The sequence below is a fragment of the Phalacrocorax carbo genome, chromosome 28 (genome assembly GCF_963921805.1).
Source record: "Phalacrocorax carbo chromosome 28, bPhaCar2.1, whole genome shotgun sequence".
NCBI classification, from domain to species: domain Eukaryota; kingdom Metazoa; phylum Chordata; class Aves; order Suliformes; family Phalacrocoracidae; genus Phalacrocorax; species Phalacrocorax carbo.
This window is the reverse complement of record NC_087540.1, coordinates 446,083-473,164: the sequence shown is the minus strand read 5'-3', so window position 1 is coordinate 473,164 and position 27,082 is coordinate 446,083. Positions and strand designations below refer to the sequence as shown.

The window sequence follows — 27,082 nt, the reverse complement described above, 5'->3', positions numbered from 1 at the left end:
CGGCCCCGGTGCCATCCCCTCACGGCGGGAGCGGGGTCAGCGACCCCGCGCGCCCACGCACACGCCTCGCGCCGCCACCCCGGTGCCACCCGGCTCCTCGCCCGGGAGGCGCGGCCGGAGCCCCGACACTTGCCGAGTCACCGCCGGGCGGCCGCGGGGCGGGGCCGGCCGCCGGCTGGCGCGGGAGGGGCGGGCCGGGCCGCCGGGCGGGGCCTGCGCCGCATCGGGACCAGTCGGCTGCTCCTGCATCCCGGGCTGCGAGCATCCTTCGGGCGGGGGCCGGCACCGCGGCGCCTCCGCACCGGGCTCCGCATCCCGGCTGCCCCGGCCTAAGCTGGGCCATGGCGGAGATCACCAGTGTCCACCCCGGCTTCGGTGAGTGGGGCTGGGCCGCGCGGAGGGCCCCCCTTCTCCGCCCCGGGAGCGCCGAGGCGAGGCCCCGCGCGGCGCCATCGGCCCCCCTCGCCGCGCGGGGACGAGCCGCGCGGTCCCCCTCCGCCCCCGCGGGCCGGTCGCCCTGCCTCCGGTGGCGGCCACCGCCCGCCGCTCGCCGCCGGCAGCCGGGGCGGTGCCAGCGCTCGCCCCCGGAGCCGCCGCGGGAGAGGGGCCGCGGCCCGGCCGTCGGCAGCGGGGCCCGGGCCCGCGGGGAGCAGGTGCGCGGCCGGCCCGGGCGGCCCCCGCCGCATGACGTGATGTCTGTGCCGGGCCGCGCCGCGCCGCGCCCCGGCCTTTGTTCGCGCCTCCCCGGGGGCTGGTGCGGCTGCGGCACCGGCACCGGCGGCCCGCCAAGGCGGGGCCCGCCAAGGCGGCCCGGCAGCCGGGAGAGGGGGTCTGCGGGCGGCGGGGGCGGCGGGGCTGGGGGCGGCGCAGCCTGCCCGGGCCGGAGCGCCGGTCGGGCCCCGGTGGAGCGGGGAGCCGGTCCGGGGGCTGCCGGCAGCGCGTCGGTGGCGATGGAGAAACTACAAACCCTGCTAAATCATCAGAGGCGAAGCGACCCGGAGCGGTGCCGGTGTGGCCGCGGTCCAGCCACGGATGTGGCGCGGCTCCATCGGTTCCCAGCGGAATAATTGTCCTGAGTTGGTGCTCGCTAATTTTTAAGATACCTCTTTTTTTTGTAGTCCAGTGGGTGACGAGGGCTGGTACCCCAGCGTTGGGTGTCGGTTGAGTTTCTCTGACCCTGAAGATTTAAATCGCTGCCTCTTTCTGTCCTCCAGCGATTGACTGACCTTCCCCTTAGACCACAAGGCCCAGTAGTCAAAGCATGGTTACAACGTTTCCTTTAAATTCTCAAGCATTAGTAATAATTCTCCATACTGTGTAATTTATCTAATGTACAACGTATCTGCTTACCTTTCACATTCTGTGTTTCCTGGAACCCAAGAGCCATGCACTGTCATAATTTAACCATTGGCCACCATTAGCTATTAGGGTATAATTAGCAAAGATAAGTTTTAAAAGGAAGTTTTTGATGATTTTTCATTGATCGAAAAATAATTCCGTATCCCCCAAAGTTGGTTTTGTTTCGGTTAAATCTTAGCATCGCATCAAAACAAAGATTCCCTCTGCAAAGTTTGAATAAAAAAAGCATGGCTCTGCTCTCGTGAGTGACGAGGCAGGCTGCAGTGCCATTTAAAATGGACATTCAAAGCAGTTCGCCATGCGCAAAGTTGCAGAAGCTTAACCGAAATTGGTTTTAAGTAGCTTTACATCAGTGTAATTTACAGCTGTAAGGAATTATGGACACAGGATTAATGAATGTATGGCATGATTATATAAGTAGGAGCCTTCAGCCAAGAGAAGAGGGGTGTCACAAGCAGCACAGAGCAGGGAACGATGGCTCCTTGGTTCTGCCAATGCAAGAACAGGCATCAAATGAACGAGGTAGGGCGGGCTCAGAATAAAAGCCTGTGTTTCGTCATGCCATGTAATGAAGCTGAGAAACTCTTTGCCACAGAACGTTATGGGAGCCAAACTTAAGGGTTAAGATATTTCAGTGGAAGAAAGATCACAAAGACTTATTTGATGCTCTGTAGTGTGGCTGCTGGTTGCTTCTTCTAAAATTGTCCGTCAGATCTGCAGGAAATGAAGGTACAAGAGCTGATTCTGTGAAGACACAATAGAAGCAAAACACACACCAAAAAAATGAGATCAGAATAAGAAAGGAGTTTCAGCATTTGTCCTTTTTTGCATATCCACTGAGGCTGTTAATATCTGTATATGGCTGAGTTGTGTTCAGATTAGCTGTTAAAGACCACTTGCTTCATTTCAAAGAGGGAACATTGAATAACAGAGTTGGGTTTGGGGGGTCTTTTGTTATTATTATGAATTCTTCTTGCTTTAGTTAATTCAATCCAAGGCTATACTTGCAGTAGGGCCTGAGAGAGGTTTATCTGTGGAGTGGGTCACCATCGCAAAATACTTCCAGCTTCAGTTTGGGAAGAATTCTGTATGTCCACAAGTGGCTTTGTTATTTTTGCAAAAAAGGAGACGTATTCTCTTGAAAATCACAGTTTTCCCTGAGCCTATCAGATATTTAGATTATAGCCTGTCAGTCTTGTCCTCTTGCCTCTTAATGTCAGTAAATAATAATGTGGAAAGAACAGAGAAAATACAAAATTAAGGTCCTCTCTGTACTTCAAGTATGAAGTTGGAAGACTATTTTCTCCCCTTTATGGTACAGAATGAAGATATGAAAATCAGACAGGCTTACCTTCTGTACTAGCTGTTCCATTTAGCTATTGCTGATTGTCACAGCACTGATTTTGGGGTTTCCCTTTTACTACGGAAGCAGTTGGTACAATTTGTATAGAAAGAGACATAAGACTAGAGGGCTTTTTTGTTTGCTTGCTTCCAAAAAAGAAAAATTGCTTTAATGACAATTAAATGAGTAATACAATAATAAGTCCTAAGAAGGCCAACAGCATCCTGGCTTGTATCAGCAATAGTAGGGAAACGATCGTGCCCCTGTGCTCGGCCCTGGGGAGGCCCCACCTCGAGTGCTGGGCTCAGGTTTGGGCCCCTCGGGACAAGAAGGGCCTTGAGGGGCTGGAGCGTGTCCAGAGAAGGGCAGCGGGGCTGGGGCAGGGTCTGGAGCACAAGTGTGCTGGGGGGCAGCTGAGGGGGCTGGGGGGGTTTAGCCTGGAGAAGGGGGGGCTGAGGGGAGCCCTTCTCGCTCTCTGCAGCTGCCTGAGAGGGGCTGGAGTGAGGGGGGGGCTGGTCTCTGCTCCCAAGTCACCAGTGACGGGACGAGAGGGAACGGCCTCCGGCTGCGTCAGGGGAGGTTTAGGTTGGGTGTGAGGGAAAATGTCTTCCCTGCCAGAGGGGTCAGGCCCTGGCACAGGCTGCCCCGAGAGGTGGGGGAGTCGCCGTCCCTGGGGGTATTTAAAAGACATGTAGATGTGGTGCTTGGGGACATGGTTTAGTGGTGGATTTGGCAGCATTAGGTTGATGGTTGGACTTGATCTTAAAGGTCTTTTCCAACTTAAACAAGTCTATGATTTTACTCTATGAAGAACCTGGCTCTGCCTTCCCTGTAACCTCCGACTAAGAAACTGAAGACAGCAAAAAGATCTCTCCCTTTTCCTTCCCTTTTAAAACTGAACAGCCCCTGCTCTTTTGGGCTCTCCTCATCTTCTGTGTGCTCTCCATTCTCCATCCTCCACCTACCCCAACTTTTTAATCATCTTGGTGGCCCATGACTAAAATTCCCCAAGTATATCGGTATAATATATTGGGAGCTCAACACTACTGTTTTCATTCTGTGTCTTGGTAAGGCTTCCCCACAGCCAACTGTTACAAATGGAAAATAACTAGTATGGTTACTAAAAATGAACATGGTGCTTTTTTATTCTAGCTTGTCATAACTGAAGAACACAGTCAACATAAGCTCTAGAAAATAACAATCCCTAAATCCAAATACAGGATTTTCTGTCCATTGTTTTTGGACATTGGATTTTCACATGAAAAGGAGTCTTGGTGGTAACTGTGGGGTCGACAGACGTCTGTCAGTATCTCCCAGTTCATTACAACCTGTAAGAACATCAATATCAATACTGGGATGAAAAAGCAGAGAACCAGTTACAGAGAGCAACCTTAGCTTTTGGGTGAGAGGCAGAGAGGGACCCACGTGAGCCTTTCATTAGTCCTCAGCATCCTTTTCCAGAGGAGGCTGTGGGAATGGTCAGGATGATCACAGGGGGAGAAGCAGCCCACCAGTGTGATACAGACTGTTGTCTGCCCTTCTTTCCCTTGGACACCTGGGGGGCTATGTTCACCCCCCCACCAGAAAAAAATAATTGTCATCTCTCCAAATGACACCCCTCTGTCTTCTCTGTGTACCCCATTGGCCCCGTATCTGTCGGGAGGGGCTGGGACAAAGCAATCGACCATTCCAGGCCAAAGTTATTTTTTAAAAATTGTTAATAACGGCTAACTCCAGATCCAGTGTTATGGCCATATTTATTACTCCCTTCCTGTTGTTAAAATAGAATTGTGTAATGTTTCTGTGGAGGTGCTGGTGATGGGGGAGCTTGGTTTTGCTAGATAAGGCAATCAACCGTTTGAAGTTCTTGGCACACGAAGCAGAGGTCAAGCACGCACTGGTAGTGTCAAATCGTTCCCATGTAGGAAAACGTAGATTAAAGGAAGTGATGTTTTTTATTCGGGGGAAGCTTTGATACCAGGATTATTGAATTAAGAACAACGTAATAGTACCATATAGATGTTCATCCAGATGTGCTTGGCCCCGTGGGGGCACGGCCACCGTGAAGGTACGAGCGCGTTCCTGACTGCCTTGTCTTCTCTGCAGATGTGTCTCCAGTTGTGGCAGGCCTCATTGGTGCTACTGTCCTTGTGGTTTCTGTCTCAGTAACAGTTTTTGTCTGGACATGCTGTCACCAGCAAGCAGAAAAAAAGCACAAAACCCCACCGTATAAATTCATTCACATGTTGAAAGGCATCAGTATCTATCCGGAGACCTTGAGTAACAAGAAGAAAATTAACCGAATCCGGAGAGACAAGAATGGCGCTCCTAAGGAGACTGGAAGGGGAAACCTCTTGGTGGATGCTGCTGAATCTGGTTTAATAGGCTCCGATAAGGCTCCAGACGGGCCAAACACAGCCCCCCATGTCGACCAGCTCCCAATAAAAGTAGATTATGGAGATGAACTAAGTCCAGATCAAAGCCTCACTCCAGGAGGAAGTAAAACCTCCTCCCCATCTTCTCCAGGGGACGACGTCATGTTGGGTGAACTGACTTTCTCAGTGGACTACAACTTCCCTAAAAAAGCGCTGGTAGTTACCATTCAGGAGGCTCATGGGCTGCCAGTGATGGATGAGCACACTCAGAGCTCTGACCCTTATATCAAGATGACAATTCTTCCAGATAAAAGGCATCGAGTGAAGACTCGTGTGCTTCGCAAGACGCTAGACCCAGTCTTTGATGAAACCTTCACCTTCTATGGGATCCCGTACAGCCAGCTCCAGGATTTGGTGCTTCACTTCCTCGTGTTGAGCTTTGATCGCTTCTCTCGAGATGATGTTATTGGAGAGGTCATGGTGCCCCTTGCAGGGGTGGATCCAAGCACTGGGAAGGTTCAGCTGACCAGGGAGATCCTCAAAAGGAACATACAAGTAAGTCACTTCAGGTAGCGTGACCCAAGACTCCTTGCACTGTATTTGTTCCGGGAGCTTCCGTGGTCTAATGAGCAGGAACGCTGCAAATCCTTAGCCACAAGCCCCATTTTTCCACAGATTATTGTTATTGGTGTTGTATGGCTCTGCTTTTTAAGTTAGCCCGTTCTTTGCTGTCTGGTTATGGTGATTTGATAAGGCATAGCTGCTATTTAGGCATAGAAATGATGAACGCTGTAACTGACGATGCCAAGAAAAAAGGCAAGGTTCCCACCTCCAAGGAAAAGAGCCGGTGTGGTAACGGGACATTCACTGGCGCCCGGCCTTCGCGAGCATTGACGGTCGGGGGAGAGCTAGAGAGAAGGGTGCTCCGAATACGGAGCGTCCATAAGCATATATGGATTCTGAGAAACAACATAATCAGTTCTGCAAAGACAAACCTCACTTAGAGAGGAAGATTTGTCTGCTCTGACCGTTTTAGACACCTCTCCTTGTAATATCTACACCTGAATTTGTTACTGTAAGCCGAAAGTGGGAGTACATCACCACGGTCAACAGTCTGACGTGGTTCCCCTTGTCCTGGAGCCAATATCTAAATCGGCTCAGATGAATGCCACGCTAGATGATTCTGGTTTTTTCTCACTTGAGAACAAAGTGTGTCTAAGATGGTTTTGTCAAATGCAGACAACTGAAATTTAGGTGAAATGAATCCCATTCTTAGTGTCTGCTGCTGTAAGTTAGAAAGATGAGCAATCCATGTAAGATACTAAGGTTTACATTGGGGAAGATGTCTTCTGTCCTCAGCAAAATCACTATGCTCAAGTAGGAGGAAGAGGCGCTACTTAAGTTTTTTATTTTCTTCCTTAGTTCTTTTTTGCTACCCCATCCTCCAGGTTCAACAGAAAATGGCATTTGGGCTCATTTATTGCCTTAATGTGTTGGAAATTGTCGCTGGGCTCGGTAAAGTACTTCATTGTGTCCTAGGGAGACGATACTTTACTTGAAAAGTTTTTTTCTACTGTGTGGGGCATTTAACTTCTTTTTTTTAAAGTTCTTTAAAGGAGGCTTTATGTCAGCAACCCAAAACAAACTGAAAGAATCCCAACAGAACTAGAGTTCTGGTGATTACTTTGCTTTTCTTAGAGTCTTGGGATGCTTTACATTATGATAAAACAAGTGACTGGTTTAGGTTCTAACAGTTTTCAGTGCATTGTCCATATCCCTTAGAAGTAAGAGATTAAAAATAGAGGAAAAAGCTTATGCTACATAAAAATAGATTTCATCAAGGATGCAAATTACTTAACATTTATTAGTAATCAAAACCAGCTTTACCTTAGTGTCAGGTGTGCATTCTTGAAAATCTGCATAGTTCCACAATGTTAAAATAGCTGATACTGAACAAAGTTCTCAGTGTCAGGAAGTTTCAAAAGCCGGAATGCAGAATTGCATTTAAAACCCAGTAAGTTATTGCACGGATCCAGGCCAGCAAAGCTGCACGTCCCATCCTGCTGAACATTCCCAATAGTTTCTAACAGACAATCTAACAATGCAAATTACTTTGAAGTAACTGCATTAAATTCCTTCAGGCCAAAAGAACCCCCAAAACTCCAACATCCACACCCCACCCCCAATACTCTCTCTGGCCGTTGTATTCTGGTGTATCCAGGGAGCCAAAGCTCTCAATATTTCTCCTCCAGGGCCAGGAACTTGCTCATATATTAACTCTCCTCCCAAATCTTTGCATGAGCACAGTAGGCTTTGTTCCATGCATTTGGAAAACTTGTCTTAAAATTAAACACACAGGAACTGCTCAAATAAAAAGAAACCACTAAAATGATAATGAATGTTTTCTGTGATTTAGGTTTCCATGCACATTTTTTCCCTGCCAAGCTGAATGACAGCAGTGGAAAGGGCAGCATCACCTCTTGGATGACCACCAGGGCATTTAGTGCAACGTTTACTTTACTGGTGCTGCACCAGTTTGAAGTGAGAAGAATTTGGGGGGACACCCCCACACCCCCCCTTTGCTCTGCAGAGTTAACAGCACCAGACGCTGATGGGGGCAGGAGGAGGGCGAGGTGCCACCGGTCAGAACTTGCAGCAGGCAGTTGTTGCAACAGCTCTGCTATCAGTGCATTACTGACACCGCACAATTTTATACCTGTCCCTAACACTGTTTGCCTTGATAGCAAATAAACTTAATCTAAATTAGTGCCATCTCAATGAAAGTTAACGAACGCCATCTGGAAACCAAACCTAATTATCCTAATATTATATTACTCTTCGAAAGGATGTACAGCAAGATTAACCAATTAGACCTGGTTTTATCTTCGTTTATCTTCATCCTGTACCTTCGAAGACTAAACCGATGGTGAAACTGTCAAAGCATACCTAAGGAATTTGAGGTGCTCAGCCGTCGAAGCTCCAGCAAAAGTCAATGAAACTTAAGGTCCTAAAAAACCACACATGCCTCTAGCAGCAGACCTCAAAAGGCAGCCAGAGCCGCTCTTCTCGCAGAAGGTGGCCACCAGGTTTGCCATTAGGGAAACACAGAATTCAAGGGGAGAGGCTGTAGGGACACTTACTGTGCTCAGCAGGCGTGTGGTGAGCAGCGCAGGAGGATTCCCGTTAGGCTGCTCGCTCGCTCCTTCTCCCAGAGGCTCCATCTCCCTGAGGCACTTGAAATGGCCTGCATCTAATTTTCCAACTTTTTAGGCATTTAGGGCAGGGAAAGGAAATTCTGGTGACCTCCAGCAGTCACCCCTATTTACAAGACCATCTTGTCCTAATAAGTTCTGTTTCTTTTTCACAGAAATGCATTAGCAGAGGGGAACTGCAAGTCTCGTTGTCTTACCAGCCTGTGGCGCAGAGAATGACTGTTGTGGTGCTGAAAGCCAGACATTTGCCAAAGATGGATATCACTGGCCTCTCAGGTAGAAGCTATTTTCTCCAGCTCTAAATGTATATAAATATAAAAAGCCCCAAGTTCACTTTCAGATCTTTTCACCCGTCTTATGGAAACGTTTTCTCTGTTTGCACACTTTTCCCCAAACTCTGAGGGCGATGGATCGCTACAGTTGATCCATCACTCACCAACAGATGGTTATACAAAAAAGACCAAATCCTTCCTACTGCGAGACCAACAGTTGCGTCTTTCTGGCATCACCTGGTTTGTTTGTGAAGGCAGCGTTTTCCAAATTCGGCAGGTCCCCGTGGTGCTTTTGGCCAGACTCAGCAGGCTCTGTGACTCCGCGCTGCTCTCTCTCATCGTTACCCTTAGCAGCATTTTTTCCACAGCACAACCACTGCTGATGGTGTCTACTTCAAACCCTGCTCCTAGAGGAGGGTAGAAGTGAGCAAGCATCAAAAAAGAGGAGAGACTCATAATACAGAAGAATAAATTCATATATTAGAAACAATTCTCTTTTTTGTTTTTTGCTGGTTTTGTTGTTTGTTGTTGTATTTGAAGAGAAGCGAAGCAAAGCTGTTCTGGCTTTCCTATTTTGCAGTCACAGTATCTCAGGCTCCTGAATCCCTTTAGCAAAGTTTACTTCAGGATTATGGGAAAATGGTTGGCATCAACTTGAGATTCAATAATAGCTTGACTGATACCAACTTTAACCCTGTTTTTGCAGCTTTCTCCTGTACACCTCAGAAAGAATGCAGACTAGGCTTAATTCTCTATTGCTGACCTTAGATTTTATTCTTTCTTTAAAAAAAAAAAACAGGTTTCCAGGTGTGGTCTCTAACTGCAGGATAAATTTTGTAGTAACTGTTCTTCTACCTGCTGAATCTTGCAAGGCTTACATCATTTCTTTGTGGCATCTTTATATTATGCATAAGGTCACCATTTCACTTGGATTAAAAAAAGTTAAACTTGGCCAGAGCCAGCTGGGCGAGTGACTTCCAGCTTCAAAACCTGCATTACATTAAAAAACCCCAAAGCTCTGTGTGCCTGATATCTTAATTTTAATCCTAAACAAGCATCCACACAAGGAGCAAGCTGACCAACGACCACAAAGTGAGGCTGCTGGAAAAATGAAGGCTTTGTTTTAAACTTTCTTCTTTTTCAGAACCTTCCACTACGAATGTTTCCCATCTGCAAATTATTGAAACCATTTTGCCACTTTGTTGGGCTATTTCCTGAAACAGAGTAAAAGCATTTCTTGCTCTGGGTGACAGTGAAAAGTGCAAGTTTTGGCCAGTCAGGCACTGACCTCACCAAAAAGCTACCCATTTGGTCTCTCTAGGATTGATTACAGCCATTTACGTGCAAGTTGCTGCCCTCCAATCCCCACGCAATGTTGAAACTCGTGAAGAACCAGCACTGCTGACATCAGCTGGTTGCTTCGCACTGAGAAAACACAACAATCCCCCCTCCGGGGGGGCTGGAGCGAGTAGCCTGGGTTCACACCATTTACTTGAGCTGGCTCGAGTTCAGCAAGCTAAACCCTATCTGCTGCCACCAGGAGCATTACTGGGCTGTGTTATTAGTTTATTTCTCTCTCTCTTCTCTGGCAGATCCGTACGTTAAGGTGAATGTTTATTACGGAAGAAAGCGCATAGCAAAAAAGAAGACTCACGTGAAGAAGTGCACTTTGAATCCTGTCTTCAACGAATCCTTCATTTACGATATCCCTGTTGATCTTCTTCCTGACATCAGCATTGAATTTCTAGTCATTGATTTTGACCGTACCACCAAAAACGAAGTCGTGGGACGGCTGATTTTGGGAGCGCACAGCATCACCGCAGGTGGCGTGGAACACTGGCGAGAGGTGTGCGAGAATCCTAGAAAGCCAGTTGCCAAATGGCACAGCCTGAGCGAATACTAGCAGAGGTTGCGGCAGCGACAGCCGACTCGTAGAACAGACTTAAACCTTGTTTTAGCTGTAGAACTAAACTTTCGTAAGAAGCAGCAGCTGATTGGTTCTCTAGTGATGTGATTTTGCAGGCACTAAAATTCTAAAGAGCATTAAGTGAAAAAAAAAAAGATACCACAAATATATATAACAGTGTAATCACGCTATTGCATGCCTAATACAAACTGAAATTAGTATAACTACCAATATCAAGTTGCAGATTTTAATACAATTATCTGTCACTATGGAAGTTGTGTTTGTGCCGAACTGTCTTTGCTGGTATTCACCAAGATTGGCCTGTCTTTATTAGGCTTCTCCCAAAGTTTCTGAATTCTGCTGTTTAACCTCTAGTTTCTTGTTAGTTTGCCTGCCCATTGGTTCTTGCAGTTCCGTTCTTTGCTGGTTTGGGAGTACCAACTGCATTTCCGTATAAAGGTGGTTTAGAATTCTGCACTAGCGGAAAAGGAAAATACAGGGGAAAATGGCACTTTCCATCAGAGAGTAATTCTGTTGTCGGGTACCAAAATACCTGCCATTGTGATGTACTTGTTGTGGACCGGTAAAGTCACAGCGTCAAAGATTGGTATCTAAAATTCAGTCACCAACAAACTGATGACGTTGCTTTTGCCACATGGAAGTTAGCACAGGCACGCTCTCACACACCGTCAGAACTGGGGGAACGCCGCGCTGTTTTGTTTTATTTAACCCTGTCTGTGCACGAAGGGCCCACGAAAAACCCCAAAAGCTGACGTGTCATTGATTGTTAAGGGAATTCTTGCTGATTCTTTTCAACATTCAATGTGAAATCCTACGTGAGTGATAAGTTCTGTTGTAATGGCAAAACATATCTGAGATAGGAGAATATTTTGGGGGAAGCGGCTTTAAGTGAAAAAGTTACAAAGCTTCTCTTCATTCATACCCGAGTCGATCTGCATCGTATATGATCTTGTAGTTACCTAAAAGCCAGCTGTCAAAAAAGGAGTAAACACAGGGCAAAGCCTGTCGCTACAGAATGTGCCAAACACTTCAAGAAGTTAATTTTCAGAGTTTCAGGGCAGCTTGAGTTAGTGCTTAACTTGTGAATGACTTCTGAGACTTAGGATGCGCCTAGCGTCACCTCTCAAGTGCGAAACCTTTCCTCGGCAGGTATGACCTGTAGCACCTCAGGCTATTCACCCCGATAGTCCGTAGTTTTGAACAGAAGTTCACAGAGTAGAGTTCCACAAGTAGAAGCGAAGTCTGGAAGCAGCTGCGTTAGATCTCACGGCGAACACAGCAGCCTGCGAACGGGCTTTGTACGAGACAGCAGCACCCTGGCAAGTAACTCAGTTTGGCTTCTTATTACGTTCAAGCCAGGAAAGATAGAGGATGATAACTGGCAGGAAATAATTGATTGTAAACTGAGCAGAAATAGTTCTAACAGGCTGCAGAAATTCAAATGATTTTGGAACTCTCCAATGGAAATACGAAGCAGAACTGGGCTTGCGAAATGGCCCGTAGAAGACCGTGAATTTTCAGTAGACGTTTAGTTGCTTCCAGGCAGCCGGTCTGTTCTGTGCCCTGTGGAATGTACATAGTGTATTATAATTTAAAAAATTAAGATCATTTAACTACTTACAGGACTTGACAACTGAATTTTAAAGCCCTGTTGGAAAAATGATCCTTTCCACCTTCATACTACTGAAAGCAGAATAATTGAGCAAGTCTTACTCAGTTTCCTCTCCAGCCACCACGTAAAGCACCAGCTGCTGGGAGGGCTCTTCATGCGAACAGTCAGCACTTTGTTAGTTGGCAATACTTTGGCATCTCTTCCTAGGAAATTATTTTTGGAAAGCTGAATTTTCTCACTCATAGCTAGTTACTCATTGAAACTTCCTTCCAGGCAGTGTCTTCAGCAACAGAAGTCGCGTTGAAGCTCTCTATTTCTCAGCCGCGCATGGCAGGCAGAAGCGTGGACTTCCGTTTGTGCTTTATTGATTCCGATTACAAGGTTATAGTAGATTTTATCTTCGTCTTAAATGCTTTCTAGCTCCTGCTCTATTAGTGGCTCGCAGCCACAAACGAGAACGAGTTCTCCCTTGGAAATTCTCTATAGATCTATTTCAATCCTAGTTTTTGCACTAAGCAATTGTGTTGCTGAAGTTTAGCAACTGTCACGACTTTTCCTTGGAACATGCTTTCCGACACCCCTCACATCGGAACAGGACGTCCTAACAACAACAAAGTTCCCTTCTTTCCCTTTGGTGTGAAAAGCATGGTTAAGCCTAGATGATCTCCTTAAGATTCCTTTAGCTGAGAAGGAAAGATGAACTTCTTGTCAAGGAAACATGCTCAGGGTAAATAGACTTAGGCTATCGGGCAGGTAGGAGTAGCTCCAACACTCTTCTGGAAGAATAGGAAACTGAAGATGTGCAGATATATATTTTTTAAAACATAAAAGAGACAGTAAGTGACAGCGGACTCACTGTAAAATCTCCCAGGTGTGGTTATTCTTTACCTTGTGTCTTCTATTGTAAAATTAACTTGGACAGTTACAACTTTGTGTGAAAAAAGAAAAAAAAAAAAAGGCAAAAAAACCTAACTAAACATGTGTGAAACTGCATAATGCTATAAGCTAATCTACATTATGTAATGCTATCTTGTATGTTGAATTTGTTAACGCACATCGAGCGTGCAAATAAAAACTAACTCACTTTCGCTGCTGACTGTGCCATGTTTGACCGTAGGCAACACATACGTGACTACAGCGCGTACTTTAAGAGTCTGTTTCTAAAAACATGCGTTCCTGCTATGCCAATTCCCAGGAAAAGCCCACACAGTAAATCTCAGAGAAATAAAGGGGCATAAAGAATCCTGGCAAATTAAGTGTATCGTTGTCAGTTCAAGATACAAAACCTCCCGGTAATCTGCACGGCCTAGTACAAGGGTACCATTTGGCATAAATGGATATTTATTAGCTAAGTTGACTCTAAGAGAAAAAAGGACATCAGATGGGCAGAAAAAGAAGCAATTTGACTCTAACATTTGTAATTTAGAGCCATTCTGGATTCCTGGTCAAAACTGAATTCTCTGGGAACACTTTGCCCATCTTGCTCTGGGCAAGACGCAAGTCTCTCCGAAAGCGTGGTGATCTGGCTTCTCTGACTTGTTTTTCTGCAGCTCCCCATCGGCACCACGCAGAACACATTGCTAGGCACGAAGCCACATCTTTAGGAGATGCCAAATGGTACAGAGCAGGAGCTGCGTTTCCCCAGCAACACAGACTACAGCAAACGTGTTAATGCCGTGCTTCCCTCTTTGGGATAGCTTCCCACGGAGCGCGGGACCAACCTCCATAGGTGTTTTAGGTGTCTCAGTACTTAAAATGACCTTCATGTGAGCTTTGGGTCTCATCTTCAAGGAACCTGACAGTTTCAGTCCTCGCTTCACAAAATAATTGCCCGATGTCCCAGAAAAAGGTATGTGGCCAGTGCTGCAGCTCTTCACGTGCAATTCTGCACGAAAATCACAGCATGGCAGGGGCTGGAAGGGCCCTCTGGAGCTCACCCCGTCCCACCCCTGCTGGAGCAGGCACCCCCAGAGCAGGGGCACAGGGCCGCGTCCAGGCGGGGGGTGAATGTCTCCAGGGAAGGGACCCCACAGCCTCTCTGGGCAGCCTGTGCCCCTGCTCTGGCACCCGCACAGGGAAGGGGTTTGTCCTCATGTTCAGGGGGAACTTCCCGTGTCCCAGCTTGTGCCCGTGGCCCCTTGGCCTGGCGTTGGGCACCACTGAAAAGAGCCCGGCCCCATCCCCCTGACACCCGCCCTTCAGGTATTTATAGGCACTGATGAGACCCCCCTCAGCCTTCTCTTCTCCAGGCTGAACAAGCCCAGGTCTCTCAGCCTTTCCTCACAAGGGAGATGCTCCAGCCCCTGACCATCTCCATAGCTCTGCGCTGGCCTCTCTCTTACCAGAGGTAAGGATATCACAAGTTTTCCTGCCTTCCGCACCAAGTGTAAAGCACCTCCGCATGCCTCCTCTAATACAAACACACCACAGGTAACATTCAAAACCAACTCTCCAACTTCACTTTGCAATCAAGATGAAAACGCTCAAACCGCAACAGAGCCCGTCCCAGTGCCAGTGATGCTGAGGAGGGAGTTCCTGAAGCACTCAAGCAGTTTAATTAGCTTGACCCGACTCCTGCTCTGGTGATTCAGTTCCACCACGGCGCTCAACAGTGGCCGTCTGACAAGGTGCTGAATACAAAAAACACCAGAAGCCGCTGAGATGATGCAGGTAGTGATCGCGCGACTTGCGCGTGCATTTGAATTCAGCCTCCAATGACTCAGGACACTGTGGTTTATTTAACACCAATGTTTACCACTAATTACGTTGTTCTCTGCACTACGATTGATCGTAGCTTTTAACCACTTTCAGTTGTTTATCATGGTAATAACTGCAGTTATTAGAGCAGTTGGCTAAATCTCCACAGGCAAAGTGCACAGTCACTCATTATTTTCTACTCATTGTGCAAGATGTGAAAGAAAATCTCCCTTCATACTTCTCTGCTTGGCTTCTGCCTCTAATACCGCATGCCTTTAATAAAACATCCTGTTGAGATTCACTCAGCTGAAACAGAAACAAAAGAATTTGCATAAGAAAAAGGAAAAAAAAAGCAAACAGAATGGGTTTGACAAACCATGAAGAGAGAAAGGGTTTTGTGGAGAGCATGGAAGCTCAGCTCTGACTCTCTTCCCACCTTCCCTGGGTCCAGGTGCATTTAAATCCGTGGGACTCCGCGTTGCTTTCAGCACTGTTGGCTCTTTCCTCCTCCAACAGCTCCTGCCTCACCCAGTTCCCTGTAGGGGCGAGCTGTGTTGCCACAGCGACGCGATTCACTTTTGACAGCAGACGCTGGGTCAGGGCCCTGCTGGGATTCCCTTCGAGCTGGCCGAGTCAGGAGCAGCCGTCTCCCTTCCGAGCCCCAGAGCTGTGGGACTGCACTAAGGGGGAAGAAGCTGCCCTCAGATGAGTCCCTCTGAAGGGCTTCATGGCACCCTCATTTCACCCTCATTAAAATGCAACATGCTGGATCTCGAGCATTCAACGAGCCATTCCACCATGTCAGACAGATCACGGCCCCGGTGTTACCCCGTTACCACTGAAACTTGAGAAGTCTTCCCCAGTAACTGTTTAAAGCCACGCTGGTCCTTCTCGGAGCCTAAAGCACCATGGCAGCACACCGCAGGGCTGTAATGCAGCGCCTGCCTCGACCTCTGCGTGCTGTGTCCAAACTCCTGGTTTCACTCCTGTGCTACAGAAAGTACTCGGTTCTTGGGGAGAGACTTTCTCTGTTGGGCCAGAACAGGACAGAAAAGGAAAAACATACCAAGAACTAACTAGAACATAAGGAAGTGGCAGAAAAGGCAATGCCAAGGTAAAAAAAAAAAACAACCAACAACAAAACTCAACCCAACAACAAACCCCCCCAAAGCAAAACGACCCTGTTCACCTCCACTATATTGCACAACAGCTCTACCCTTCTTCCCAACGTGGGAGGGCCTCTATAGACAATTTTTAGACCCCACATCACCACGGAACCTGTTGCATCACAATATCAGTATACTAATTCATCTGGTCCTGAAGTTATTCATCTCAAAGGACTCAACAGCCACTCACAGACATTCCATGACCCCTGAGGAAAAGCAGCAGCAGCTGTTAGAAACAAATATTGGAAGTGTATCCAAAATAAACAAGAGCATGGGGAGCACGTTCCCCCTCCCCACCGCCCAGGGAACGCCGGGCACATTCGGTCTGAGATGGGCAAGGCATGTTCCAAGTCACAACGTACTTGGGACACATGAATTTCAGCTGCGACGGGAAGGGCTGGACCCATCCGCACCCAGGAAAGAATAAGAACCAGCCAAAATTATTTGGGAACATGCAGTTTACATAACCTTGACTGCTTATAAATTTAAACAAGCGATGCAGCTTATCACAGGGAGCTCACCAGGTTTTTGGCCCTGAGCAGAATGTTAATACACATGCATAAAAATTCAGGATCCAGGTCACATCCAGAAAGCCAAAACGTAAAAGCTTGTCCGATTCCTTCCTGCTAATGAACGTAACAAATAGGAGTTCAGCAAAGCAAAATTTAGCAAATACCAAGTGTCTCACAGTATTACGCTGTTAAAAGAATGAATTACAACACCGAGATCTATGTACTAAAACCTTATAATTAAAAGAAATCTGTATGTCGTACCTTAGGATGTACGTTTAGAGCTCTGAAAGGAACACCAGGAGCGCAGACAGGAGAAAAACCAATGTGCGACCACACATCAGAGCACAAAGCCTGAGCCAATGCTCTCTAGTCAATTTTTCTCTTACAATAATACAGCAGTAACAGGTCTGGTGAAAAGAAATAAAGTTTGGGAACGGCAGGGGGAAAAGTACAGAAGGATTGAACAGGAAAGATGCGCTTACACAAGAGCTGCACAGCCCAGACAGGAAAATCCAACAGTTAAGCCTACACAGAGCATCACCTAATCGTTCCAGATCCACTCATTTATTTTTTTAATTGTTATTACCAATATTCTCTGCAGAGAATATCTGTGTTTCCACATAACTCTGACATCGTGGTCGCACGATGACTCTAGAGAAGTATTCCACCTTTTCTGGTCCTGTCTTGAAAGTGCTGTGCTCTACTGTCAGACGGAAGAGGGGAGAAAAAACAACAAAGAAACCAAAAAGCAGCAAACAAGATAAAAAGATTGAAGCAAATTAATCCGAGCATTCCTTGAGATCTCAAGGCAAGATTGGTTTTACTGGCTCACGCATATTTGTTAGACCATGTTTATGCACATGCTTATCTTTAGGCCAGGTAATAAGCTTTCTATTTTTTCCTTTTCATCCTTTCCCAGTCATCCTACGGAAACATTCGTCAACACGGAGTTTTGGTAATGTTTTCAGAGGAGTTTTTTCTCTATTTCTAGGGTTTATTTCTTTGTGTAGCATTCAAATTACATGCAGGATTTAAACCTGATCATTCGTAATAGTGGCGATTAGCTCTTCCCCCGCAGGCCCTCTCCCGGGTTAGCTGTTGGAGCGCAAATGCAAGTCAGATGCTTTTTGTGCATCGTCTGTGAATTTAACACACAGACGCACTGGAAGAAGCCACCTTAGCCTAAGCCACGTGCAACGTTCCCCTTCCACTCATTTGCTGTGGCAAGGCGCAGGCCGGCAGATGCCGGCTCGCGCTGGAGAGCAAAGGACAGCTCGGCAGCATTCAGCTCAAGTCTTTTAAGTTTACTTGCAGCCAAGTTCATATACATCAGCCAGCTGCCCACGACCCAGATACTTGGCTTAATCGTCTGGCTTCTACGCAGTATTTTCACTTCTCCAGTCTTGTGACACAAGTGTTGCTGCTTTAATTCAGCAGGAATTTTGGCAGTTTTTTAGAATTCTCAGTTACAGGTAATTAACCTCCCCATGTATCTTAAATATTACCAGTTTTGTGCTTCTGTAAATAACTTTTTATCTCAGCAAAAGACTGACCTTTATTGACAGCAGGAGGCATTAGTGTTCTGCATTCCTGTAATAAAATAAATATGTATCAGCACCGCAGAACGTATGATTTTCTAAGTCCATTCAAAGTGGACAATAAACACCAACATTTGCTCAACCACACACGCTACGACAACGTTAGACCCTTCTCAGGTGAGATTTCTGTGTTCCTGGTGACGGATACGCTGTTTGGGTGTGAATCTTGGTAATCACCTTAAACGCTTTTGAGCCTGGCCTCAGGGAGATGAAATAGTGAAGAGCTCTCCCTTCCCATATATGTGACACCCCTGCGAACTCCCAACAGGCCCAGGCAACCAGTACGCCCGGTTCCAACCTCTTTGATCCATAAGGTAGCTTTTATGTAAAGTCTACATTATGGTAAGCTTTTATACTAAAAAACCCACTTCTGTAACTATTTAGGTGGCAGAAAAACGGCACTTGGCAATCACATTGGAGAAGGAATTGTAAGAACGCAGTGGTAGGAATGTTCTCATTCCATAGATTTGTTCATGCCCTTTAAGAAAGGGGTCACCACTGAACAGCTGAAACAGCTCCTAAATTTCTAGGGAGAAGCCTAAAAACTAAGCTCTTGGCCATCTGCTTCTAACAAGATCGGGTTTTCATCAATTCCTCTCTAGATCTTACCCCAGTACCTACATACTCAGGGATTTTTAGTACAAATGTCCGCAAAGTTGTTTCAGTCTATGTTTGAAAGCCACGGAGTCACAGAAGGTGCAGGAACAGCCTTTTCTTTTGGTCTAAACGATGTTTCCTGTATTTATGGAGAACACAACAGAGACAGAGCAAAACTACTGAAGAACTGCTGCCTGCCTACCACTGAACGCACCTCAGCATGCTGACTTCGGGTAAACTGGCCCAAGCCATGTAACGCCAGCAACAGCGTGATCAGTGACAACACAGCACGAGAACAAGGGAGTCGAGTTTCAGATCTCTACTCAGGATGTACTGAAGGAGTTCGTAGGCAGGTGGTGAAAGAGCTGGTGAACTGTATTTGGGTATTTCGTGTGTTACCTGTGACTCTCAAGCAAAGCTCTCTCGATGTCATCAGCTCTGCAAAAGGATAAAAACCCAAAGGAGGATGAGCAAGGTGACACTGTTCACAGCAGACGAGCCCCTGGGAAGCTGTAAGAGAACACGAGAGAGTTGATGCTGTTCAATATATTCTGAAGTAGTCTGCGAAATGGAGCAACCTGTTATCTGTCACGGCTCAAGGTGTTAAAAGCTAGCCAGACCCACAATGCATCCTAGCAGGCTCAGAAAGGAGCTATCCTAGTAAATGACTGGATGAAACTGCACACAGGAAAAAAGTAACGCTACCAAAGCTATCACCGTTACATTACTGCTACTTAGAAAACACCCTGAAGTCATTTGATGTGGCTAAAAACATCTTGCAGGTTTACCAAGTTGTCATTAAGTTCTAGTTTTTCAAGGTTTCTTGCAGAAGTTTCTGAAGTGTGCTTTAAATTCGCTCATCATCAGCTCGGTGGTGACAGACGAAGACATTCTTTCTGCTAAGTGAAGGATAATCGGGAAGAACCGCGGCAACGTCTGTGTGCCGCTTACGTGATTCACGGCCATCAGCTGGATGTCGTGTTGAACATAAATATGTGAGAGTTAACCTTCGAGGAATCCCGCATTTAGTCCAAAATTATAGCCAAGAGGCTTTCTCACAAACGCAGACGCTGTCAGCCAGGGCTAGATCTATCTGCACACTTACCTGTTCAGACAGCAGGACAGACACAGCTGTAGACCCGATTAGGGACCTTACTGCCACAGCCACTGCCATCTAAGCATGTCTCTCCAGACTAGAAAAACACACACCCGAGTTACTGCCGTGAACAATGAGACAATTCTTACAGGGTTATAAGAGATGGTAGTTGGGGAAGTTGCCTCCAAACGCCCCAGCGAATGTGCTTGGAGACATCCGCGCTGCGTGCGGAAGCTAAAACATTCTGCACCTCTACACCACCAGGTGAGACCCCCTCTAGCCCAACGCAAGCGAGAGAGAGATTGCAAATTTGGCTACAACAAAGATTCCTCAAGGAAAGAAAAAACAACTCTACCAAAGCTGCTTTCTACTAGGTCAAAGTAATAAAATGAGAACAAGCACAGAGAAACCGACGCAGCTGCGAATGCAGACGGGTTACCCTGGCTGGAGCCGCGATACGCCAGTGTCCGGGCAAAGATACACTTACCTCACGCAGCTGCTACTGCCCCACTCCTAACTAAACCACGGCAAGTCAACACGCCTCACGCAGAGCACATGAAGGTAAAGTAACACAGTCGCACCATGTCCAGATCGTATTTAAATGATTTAGCACCAGACTCGCATCACAGAATCTTTAAGCTTTGCCCCGCTTAAACGTATTGACTCCTTTTTCTTTCGATCCAGGAAAGCATTTTCCAAAGTAATTTAGCAAACGCACCACGAGCTTGCTCTTCTCCAACACGCTCAGGCTGAACGGCCTCCTACCCATCACACCAGACACCACACATTAAAACATCAGATGCAAACGTTTGTATTAAAAATTATATATTGTGTCAAATAAAACAATAATTCTGTGTACAAATTTATACATGACAAAAATAAAACTCTTTTTGAATAACACTGTGTAAAAAAAAAAAGTGCTTGCTGCTGTTGTGATGTAATAGTTCTATAAGCAACAGGCTCACAAAAGGCATTAGTAAACACTTAAATTGCATTGAAGGAATCACGTAAGGCACAGACATCAGTTATTTGAAGGTGAAAATAGTCCCGTGCAGCTTGCAGTACTGCCGACAGGTTACCTTTACAGATTATCCGAAAACTCTGAATGCAGGAAGGCGACTAATGCTTTCTGGTAACTTACTGTATCAAGGAAAAGCACAGGGAACACTCGGAACCACAGTCGGTCCCTGCTCCGCTTTTCCAGAGGCTGCTCTGACGTCATTTTCACCATGACAGAATCACCGACTGCTTTTACAGCAACTTCGTAGCTGTCGCCCGCTCCTTCTCCTCAAGTTTGCTGCTCGACAGTTTCCCAGGACTGCCATCTGAGCTACCGACAGCATTCAGCGCAGCACTGAAGGACGAGGAGGGCTTCGGTCCTAAGCCAGTAACCGCTGAAAAGATGCGCGCGACTGCTCACTGCGTGAACATAAGAGGCCTTACATTCTAGACAGCCTGAATTATTCTCAGCCTCTTTTTCAAGCAATGAATGAGATCATTACCAGCGTAGCGTAACGCTGGAGCACTGGGAGAAACAGCAACCAATTTAAATGTTTAGCTCAGCCACAAACAAAAAAAAAAAGTGCCCCCCCCCTCCAAATTTCTCATTCTAAGTTTTTTTTTAAAATCTTACACAAAGAAAATACTCTTAAAATCAACAGGCACAGAATTTCCAGTCATATCTTACACAATAAGGAGTGTAGCAAGAGAAAAAGCTTAAGTTTATATATTTGCTATCCTCGCTTCTTGCAATAATCCTTTTACATGAATTTTCAGTTTTGACTGCACCATCACATGTAGCACAGAGACTGACGCTACAGATCTGATTTTCGATCCATAAGATTAACACAGTTACTGACACAGATGATCGAAGAATAACAGAAGCTATACAACACAGTCTACTAAGCCCTTTCTCTCTTAAACTGAATTACTCTAGGCACTTCGTTCTCTGAGAAGCTTGTGTTAACCATGTCCGAGTTGCCGAACTACGATTTGTTCCATTACTAACAAACAAAGTCAGGAACACCAGACATCCGTTTCTCTGCTGGACTTAAATTCTGTAACCAATGTATACGTAAATCACCTCGAAAGCAGAGGATCTCTCTATGTATGGAGGGTCTGCCTCAGAAGCACTTTCTTAACCAAATCATTCTTTACCGAGCATAAGGAAGCCTGCACCTGGACCACCCGCCTGCGTGAGGTCCGGGACGCAGCAGTCAGCGCGGTCGCTGCGCCCAGCTGATTGCCTGCCCCTACTGCACCGGCAAGTGTCCTTCTAAGGCTGCATTGGGAGAATCTTACCAGTACTGGGGTGTTCATTCTGGGCCCACATGCCTCAGTATCAGTCATTTTCTCTACAAAGGAGTTATCATAGAATAATCTGAAATGACTATGTTAGAGACTTCTACTTAACAAAGATACTGGCTCCTCTAAGACAAGAACATACAACTGAATGTAAATAAATAAGCCAGCACACCATTACAGCTATGATTGTTAACAAGCAAGTCAGAAAATCCAAAGCTGTGGTTTCTACAGCATCATGACATTACACACGTTATGGCAACACAGTAAATGCTATATACAGTAGGAAAATGCTACATATTCACGCACTGTTGCCAAGTTATAGCTGCCATAGGAACCATAATTTGCTTTTTCTGGCTTGTTTAGAATCCCACCTACAACACTGCTGATTAACTGGTAATTAAGATAAACTCGTACAAGTATTCCACATTACTTCTGCTGGAAAAAAATGTATTCAATGAGAACACAAGAACTCTAGCACAGCTGCGTTCAATGACATCGATACGCAGTCAAGGCTGCTCTAGTCATGACATACGCTTTGTAAACTACTTTTCAGCACGACCTCGACAAGCCACCTCTCGCGATGTAGGTTACTGTTACGGAGAGCAGCAAAATCTTCTTGTGCAAACGAGTAGGAAAAAAATTAATTAAGTTAGGCTGGGTAGAACTTCAGCAATATTTTACACAATTCAGCTTCCAGTACACAGTGACCGAAGACAAATATTCAAAAGTGCAGGGACATAAACCTATCAGCATTTGTAACCAACGAAATACAAGCAACATTTGCCAGATCCAGTAAAAAAAATTACAACAAACAGAAGTACAACTGTTATTGTGTCTTGAGTTAAATACCCAAAATTAAGAGAATATCATCCTAAACAAAAATAATTGGTAGAAGTTATGCATTCCCGCATAAAACTCCCACCGGGTTTAAAACATGCTGTCAAAATGTTGTCACTAAACCGCTTTGGTTACAAATGGCTGCTCACAGGTTTCGTTTTATTTTGCAGAGGAATTCTCTCTGTTCAAGTGACTGAATCCTTCTTCCTTCTAAACGGTGACTTCAGTCTTTTCCATACACTGCTTTTAGGTTTTGATTTTTTTTCCATCGCCATTACTGCTTCTTTCTCTTTCCTGCGGATTTCTCGCACAAGAGCATGAAAGACGTCATCAATATAGTAACGGTACGCAGCTGAAGTTTCAAAAAACGGGCAGTTGAATTCTCGTGCTAAAGCAGAGCCTTCTTCTTTGGAGACCTGGAAAGGAAGTTCACGCTTTTAAGAAAGCCCAAACCAGAAAGTTATTTCTTTACCATTTCTTGTTCTGCTTGCTCTGTAACTGTGCATGCAGCCGCCCCATTCTGGAACACCTCATTTCCACTGATCTCCAAATCTTTCTCTACAAACCTGTTTTTCCTTCTCTTTCACTCATCGCTTCTCCAGCAATGCAAGAGACTCTCTGGACACTCATGAAAGAACAAAGTCCTTTGAAAGAATATTCTTTTCTTGGAGTTTCATCTCAAAGTTGCCTAACATGAGCAGCCCTCAGCCCTAACACAAGCATTTGTCAGTTTGGTAAGCTAAGGGTACTTCCTCCTCCTGGTCAAAATCTATTACGTTTGTCCAAATACTTCCCAGAACCAAGCAAAACCTTTCCAAAAAAACCTCAAAAACCAAAATGACCCCAAACGCCACAAAAACCCCAGTCTTGCAGAGGCCGTAGAAAAGCAACACCCACTCCTCACCCTCTGCTTTACATTTCTTAGCATGGGTGTTCTACCATAGTAACCATAATTTTCCTGCTACCACGCACACTGAAAATTAACCTAATTCCACGTATACAAACAGCACTTCTGGAACTTGTTTTTCAAAGTGCCTTTCCTTTGTGTGAAGCTCTGCTTCAATCTGTTCTCCCACAGATGGCAGTTACTGTTTTCTTAGGCTGAAAGTAATTTTCCGTTCTGTCCATCCTTACCCACGTTCTCCGTTATTACACGTCCACTCTTAACACACTTGCATCTGCAATTTGTATCTGCAAGTGGTTTATGGAATGCTAAATCTCTCAACAGTAGCTCCTTTCAAGAATTAATAAAAGGAAAAGCCCAAGAGCCGCTGAAACGCAAAGCATCAACTTGACACGTTTACTTCTGTGATTGCTGTACGCATTCTGGGCTAAACAAGTACTTCTCTGATGTTAAACTTACTATATAGCAACATACAAACACTTAAAAAAGGGAGCATAACCTCTTGTATTACTGCATTTTACAACAGAAATGGCTTGTAATTGTGGACCTCTTGTGCCATTTACCTGCCGTAGCTGCGTCAGATCAGATTTATTTCCCACCAGGACCACAGGAGTGTCATCGGTGCGTCGAACACGATAGATTAGCTGTTTGAACTCACGCACTTCATGGAAACTACGCCGGTCTGTGATTGAATAACAGATGATAAATCCCTCGCCAGCCCTCATGTACTGGTCCCTCATGGCCGTAAACTCTGCCTAGAAACAGACAATTACATTTCAATTGCACAAATACAACGACTTTCTAATTTTCTCAGAATGGGAAACACAATATGCGTTCCAAAAACAGCTCTACAGGAATGCTGTAAACAAGCTGGTCATCCACCTTCTCATCTCATCCCCTATAGGACAAGATATTACATACGTTTGGGATTAACACCAAATTTCTCTCGCTATAGAAATCGTACCGACATGTAATTTATCAGCCAACACGTATTGCCTGTTGAACAGCGAGGTGCAACGGAGAAAGGAGTGCATGAAACCATCTGAGCTGCCTAAATATAGAGAGCATGATACAGATGCTATAATGAATGTGATGCTTAGAAGAGAGCTCAAAACAATCAGGAAGAAAAGACAGGCATATTTTTACGTTATTTCTGTCTCTACACCTGACCATTACAGACTTCTTAACATCCTCCCTATTCACTTATTATTACTCGCATACCTGTCCTGCTGTGTCCAAGATATCCAGATTTGCAGGTTCATCATCAATGCGTATTCGTATTTTATAAGCATCCTCTGTGAATTCACAGCACATCAGAAAGAATAAAATGAGAATACAATTGCAATACTCATTAGTCATCAACTCAAAGAGAATGCTACGCTAGAAGAACCTAATCTGGTAATATTACTATACTAAATTAGTCTAATCTTCATTTAACAACAAATCAATTCTTTAGCTGTTCTGGTGTGATTTAGTATCCTCTCAGCTGTTTACTAAAACCATGCTATTGTACACGCTATTTCTGACGAACATGTGACCACATCCTACACGTTCAACTTCGGACACCTTGGCAGAAACCATCAGGTAAGAGCATTACATTCTTCTCAAAGCCAGAAATGTGATTCAAGAGAAGAACTGGCCACCACCAACTGCCATTTTCTTAAAAACAAAACAGTAACTATTCTGGCCCTCCAAGTCAGCACTCCCACGCTGCAGCAGCCTGCTTTCAAACAGAAGCTGGCTGGTTTTCCCACTTTTCCTTTGACAGTGTAACTGTTGGTTAAGGCTTCTCTTAGAGATACTGCAAAAGTTATGCAGCAATATCGTCAGTTGTTAAGCACTTCCATCCCCCCCAATTTCTAACACACTGAGCACAATTTGGCCTCATAAATCAATAGCAGAGAGCTGATCGACAGCATAAAGCCTAGATTTTTTGCACAGACAGCTAATAATCACTTATCAGCAGGTTTTCATCCCTGTCTGCCAACACACAAACAGATCTAGATAGGGCATGCCCTGTATATATGTGATTGGAAAACCATTAAAGGTCTAAAACTCAGGATATGTATCCCAGTCCTCACGGCAGTCTCAGAATTCTTAGTACCTTAAAATGAGTTATCTAAGACACCCGAGTCCTCAATTTACAGCCAAATTTATAGCTCTCTTTAAAGCACTGGACCCCAAAATAGCTTAACTGGCTAAGAGAGAGAGCGAACAGCAAAGAGAAAACAATTTTTCTTACCAATTGTGGGATCATGATCCTCAGGAAACCGGTGACTGATGAACTGCATGGTCATGGCTGGAAACAAAAATCAGAGAGACAATCGCACAAGTCTCAGTAAGCATCTGCCGCTTCAGCATTCAGTCACAGCATGCTCGTTACTCCGCTAACAGCTAAAACATAAAGCCATTCTCATTGCAAGACTCGAAAGAAACGTGCTAAAAGAAGTAGGTTAAGTAACTCAGAAACACTGAGAACTTCGCCCTTGTCCTCAACAAAGCACTCCGTTGGCAGTTTCAGAAATACAGCTGGACGCAGCCACAACACGGAAGGCGATGACACACCGCGCTCCCGAGACACCCCGGGGGGGCGGACCAGCGCCCAGACCCGAGCTGTTTTGTTCGAGAACCGCGTCCTCCCGCCGCTGCCGAGCGGAGCCCTCCGGCGCTCCCGGTCAGCGCCACCTGCGGAGTCCCCCGGGCCGCTCCGCGCAGCTCAGGGAAAGCGGCGGCCCCGCCCGCGCCAGGAGAAAAGGGTCTTCAGGGCCGCCCCGCACCGGCCGCCCCCCGCGGTTCCCCCTCCGAGGGCAGACCGGCCCCGCGGTCCCGTCCGGCGGAGCCGTACACACCGCTCTTGCCGACGCCACCGGCGCCCAGCATCACTAGCTTGTACTCGCGGGACTGCCCCGGAGCGCCGCCGCCGCCGCCGCCCGGGCGGGCTCCGGAATCCATCTCCTCAGCGCCCGAAGAAGCCGCCGCCGCCGCCGCTGAAGAGGAGAGAAGAGCGTAAGCGCCGGCAGCCCCTCGCCCGGCCCTGCCCCGCCGCCACTCCCTTCCTCCTCACCGTGAGGCTCCTGCGCGCCGCTCCGAGCCCAGGCAGCGACACCAAAATGGCGGCCGCCCCTCCCCGCCAGCGAGCGCCCCGCGCCCCGCCCGCGCCGCGCGAGGGGGCGGAGCTCGGACGGCGGCCCGGCGGGCTCACGCCCCACCAACGCGAACTGCGCGGCCTTCCCGCCTTCGTAAAACATCAACCCTCACCCAAAAAGGCAGCA

The 27,082-nt window shown here is 46.4% G+C and overlaps 3 protein-coding genes across 9 annotated transcripts in view; 1 reads left to right on the top strand and 2 right to left on the bottom strand.

The window, feature by feature from the left end:
* LOC104043448 (GON-4-like protein) overlaps positions 1-343 on the bottom strand; it is a 30,387-nt gene extending 30,044 nt beyond the window's left edge. For all 4 annotated transcript variants that reach the window (XM_064475365.1, XM_064475367.1, XM_064475366.1 and 1 more), the window contains exon 1: positions 134-343. In XM_064475365.1, coding sequence (XP_064331435.1) covers positions 134-343 — 210 coding nt within the window. The remainder of the gene's footprint in view (positions 1-133) is intronic.
* On the top strand, positions 255-13,187 carry SYT11 (synaptotagmin 11). 2 transcript variants are annotated; one of them, XM_064475379.1, is made up of 4 exons: positions 255-375; positions 4,808-5,631; positions 8,444-8,564; positions 10,153-13,187. In XM_064475379.1, exons 1-4 carry the CDS (start codon positions 342-344, stop codon positions 10,461-10,463), a joined length of 1,290 nt encoding a protein of 429 aa, XP_064331449.1. In that variant the 5' UTR covers positions 255-341; the 3' UTR covers positions 10,464-13,187. The 2 variants fall into 2 exon arrangements, with proteins under 2 accessions (XP_064331449.1, XP_064331448.1); XM_064475378.1 differs by having other exon boundaries at positions 8,444-8,567.
* A 7,373-nt stretch (positions 13,188-20,560) lies between these two features.
* RIT1 (Ras like without CAAX 1) lies at positions 20,561-27,072 on the bottom strand. 3 transcript variants are annotated; one of them, XM_064475111.1, is made up of 6 exons: positions 26,875-27,072; positions 26,660-26,797; positions 26,053-26,109; positions 25,032-25,105; positions 24,374-24,565; positions 20,561-23,322 (listed from the first exon to the last, which is right to left on the bottom strand). In XM_064475111.1, the coding sequence occupies exons 1-6, from the start codon at positions 27,056-27,058 to the stop codon at positions 23,092-23,094; spliced, it is 876 nt and encodes a 291-aa protein (XP_064331181.1). In that variant the 5' UTR covers positions 27,059-27,072; the 3' UTR covers positions 20,561-23,091. The 3 variants fall into 3 exon arrangements, with proteins under 3 accessions (XP_064331181.1, XP_064331182.1, XP_064331183.1); XM_064475112.1 differs by having other exon boundaries at positions 26,660-26,792; positions 26,876-27,072; XM_064475113.1 differs by lacking the exons at positions 26,660-26,797; positions 26,875-27,072 and adding an exon at positions 26,496-26,519.
* Between the last annotated feature and the right edge of the window lie 10 nt (positions 27,073-27,082).

Bases quoted from the DNA above. Each gene is read 5' to 3' on its own strand.
- RIT1 (XM_064475111.1), bottom strand. From the start codon at position 27,058: ATGTTTTACGAAGGCGGGAAGGCCGCGCAGTTCGCGTTGGTGGGGCGT. The intron at 25,106-26,052 runs GTAAGAAAAATT...GTGAATTCACAG, and splicing joins GGATCATGATCCCACAATTG to AGGATGCTTATAAAATACGA. The intron at 24,566-25,031 runs GTATGCGAGTAA...GTCTGTTTCTAG, and splicing joins TCTTGGACACAGCAGGACAG to GCAGAGTTTACGGCCATGAG.
- SYT11 (XM_064475378.1), top strand. From the start codon at position 342: ATGGCGGAGATCACCAGTGTCCACCCCGGCTTCG. The intron at 376-4,807 runs GTGAGTGGGGCT...TCTTCTCTGCAG, and splicing joins CAGTGTCCACCCCGGCTTCG to ATGTGTCTCCAGTTGTGGCA. The intron at 8,568-10,152 runs GAAGCTATTTTC...CTTCTCTGGCAG, and splicing joins TATCACTGGCCTCTCAGGTA to ATCCGTACGTTAAGGTGAAT.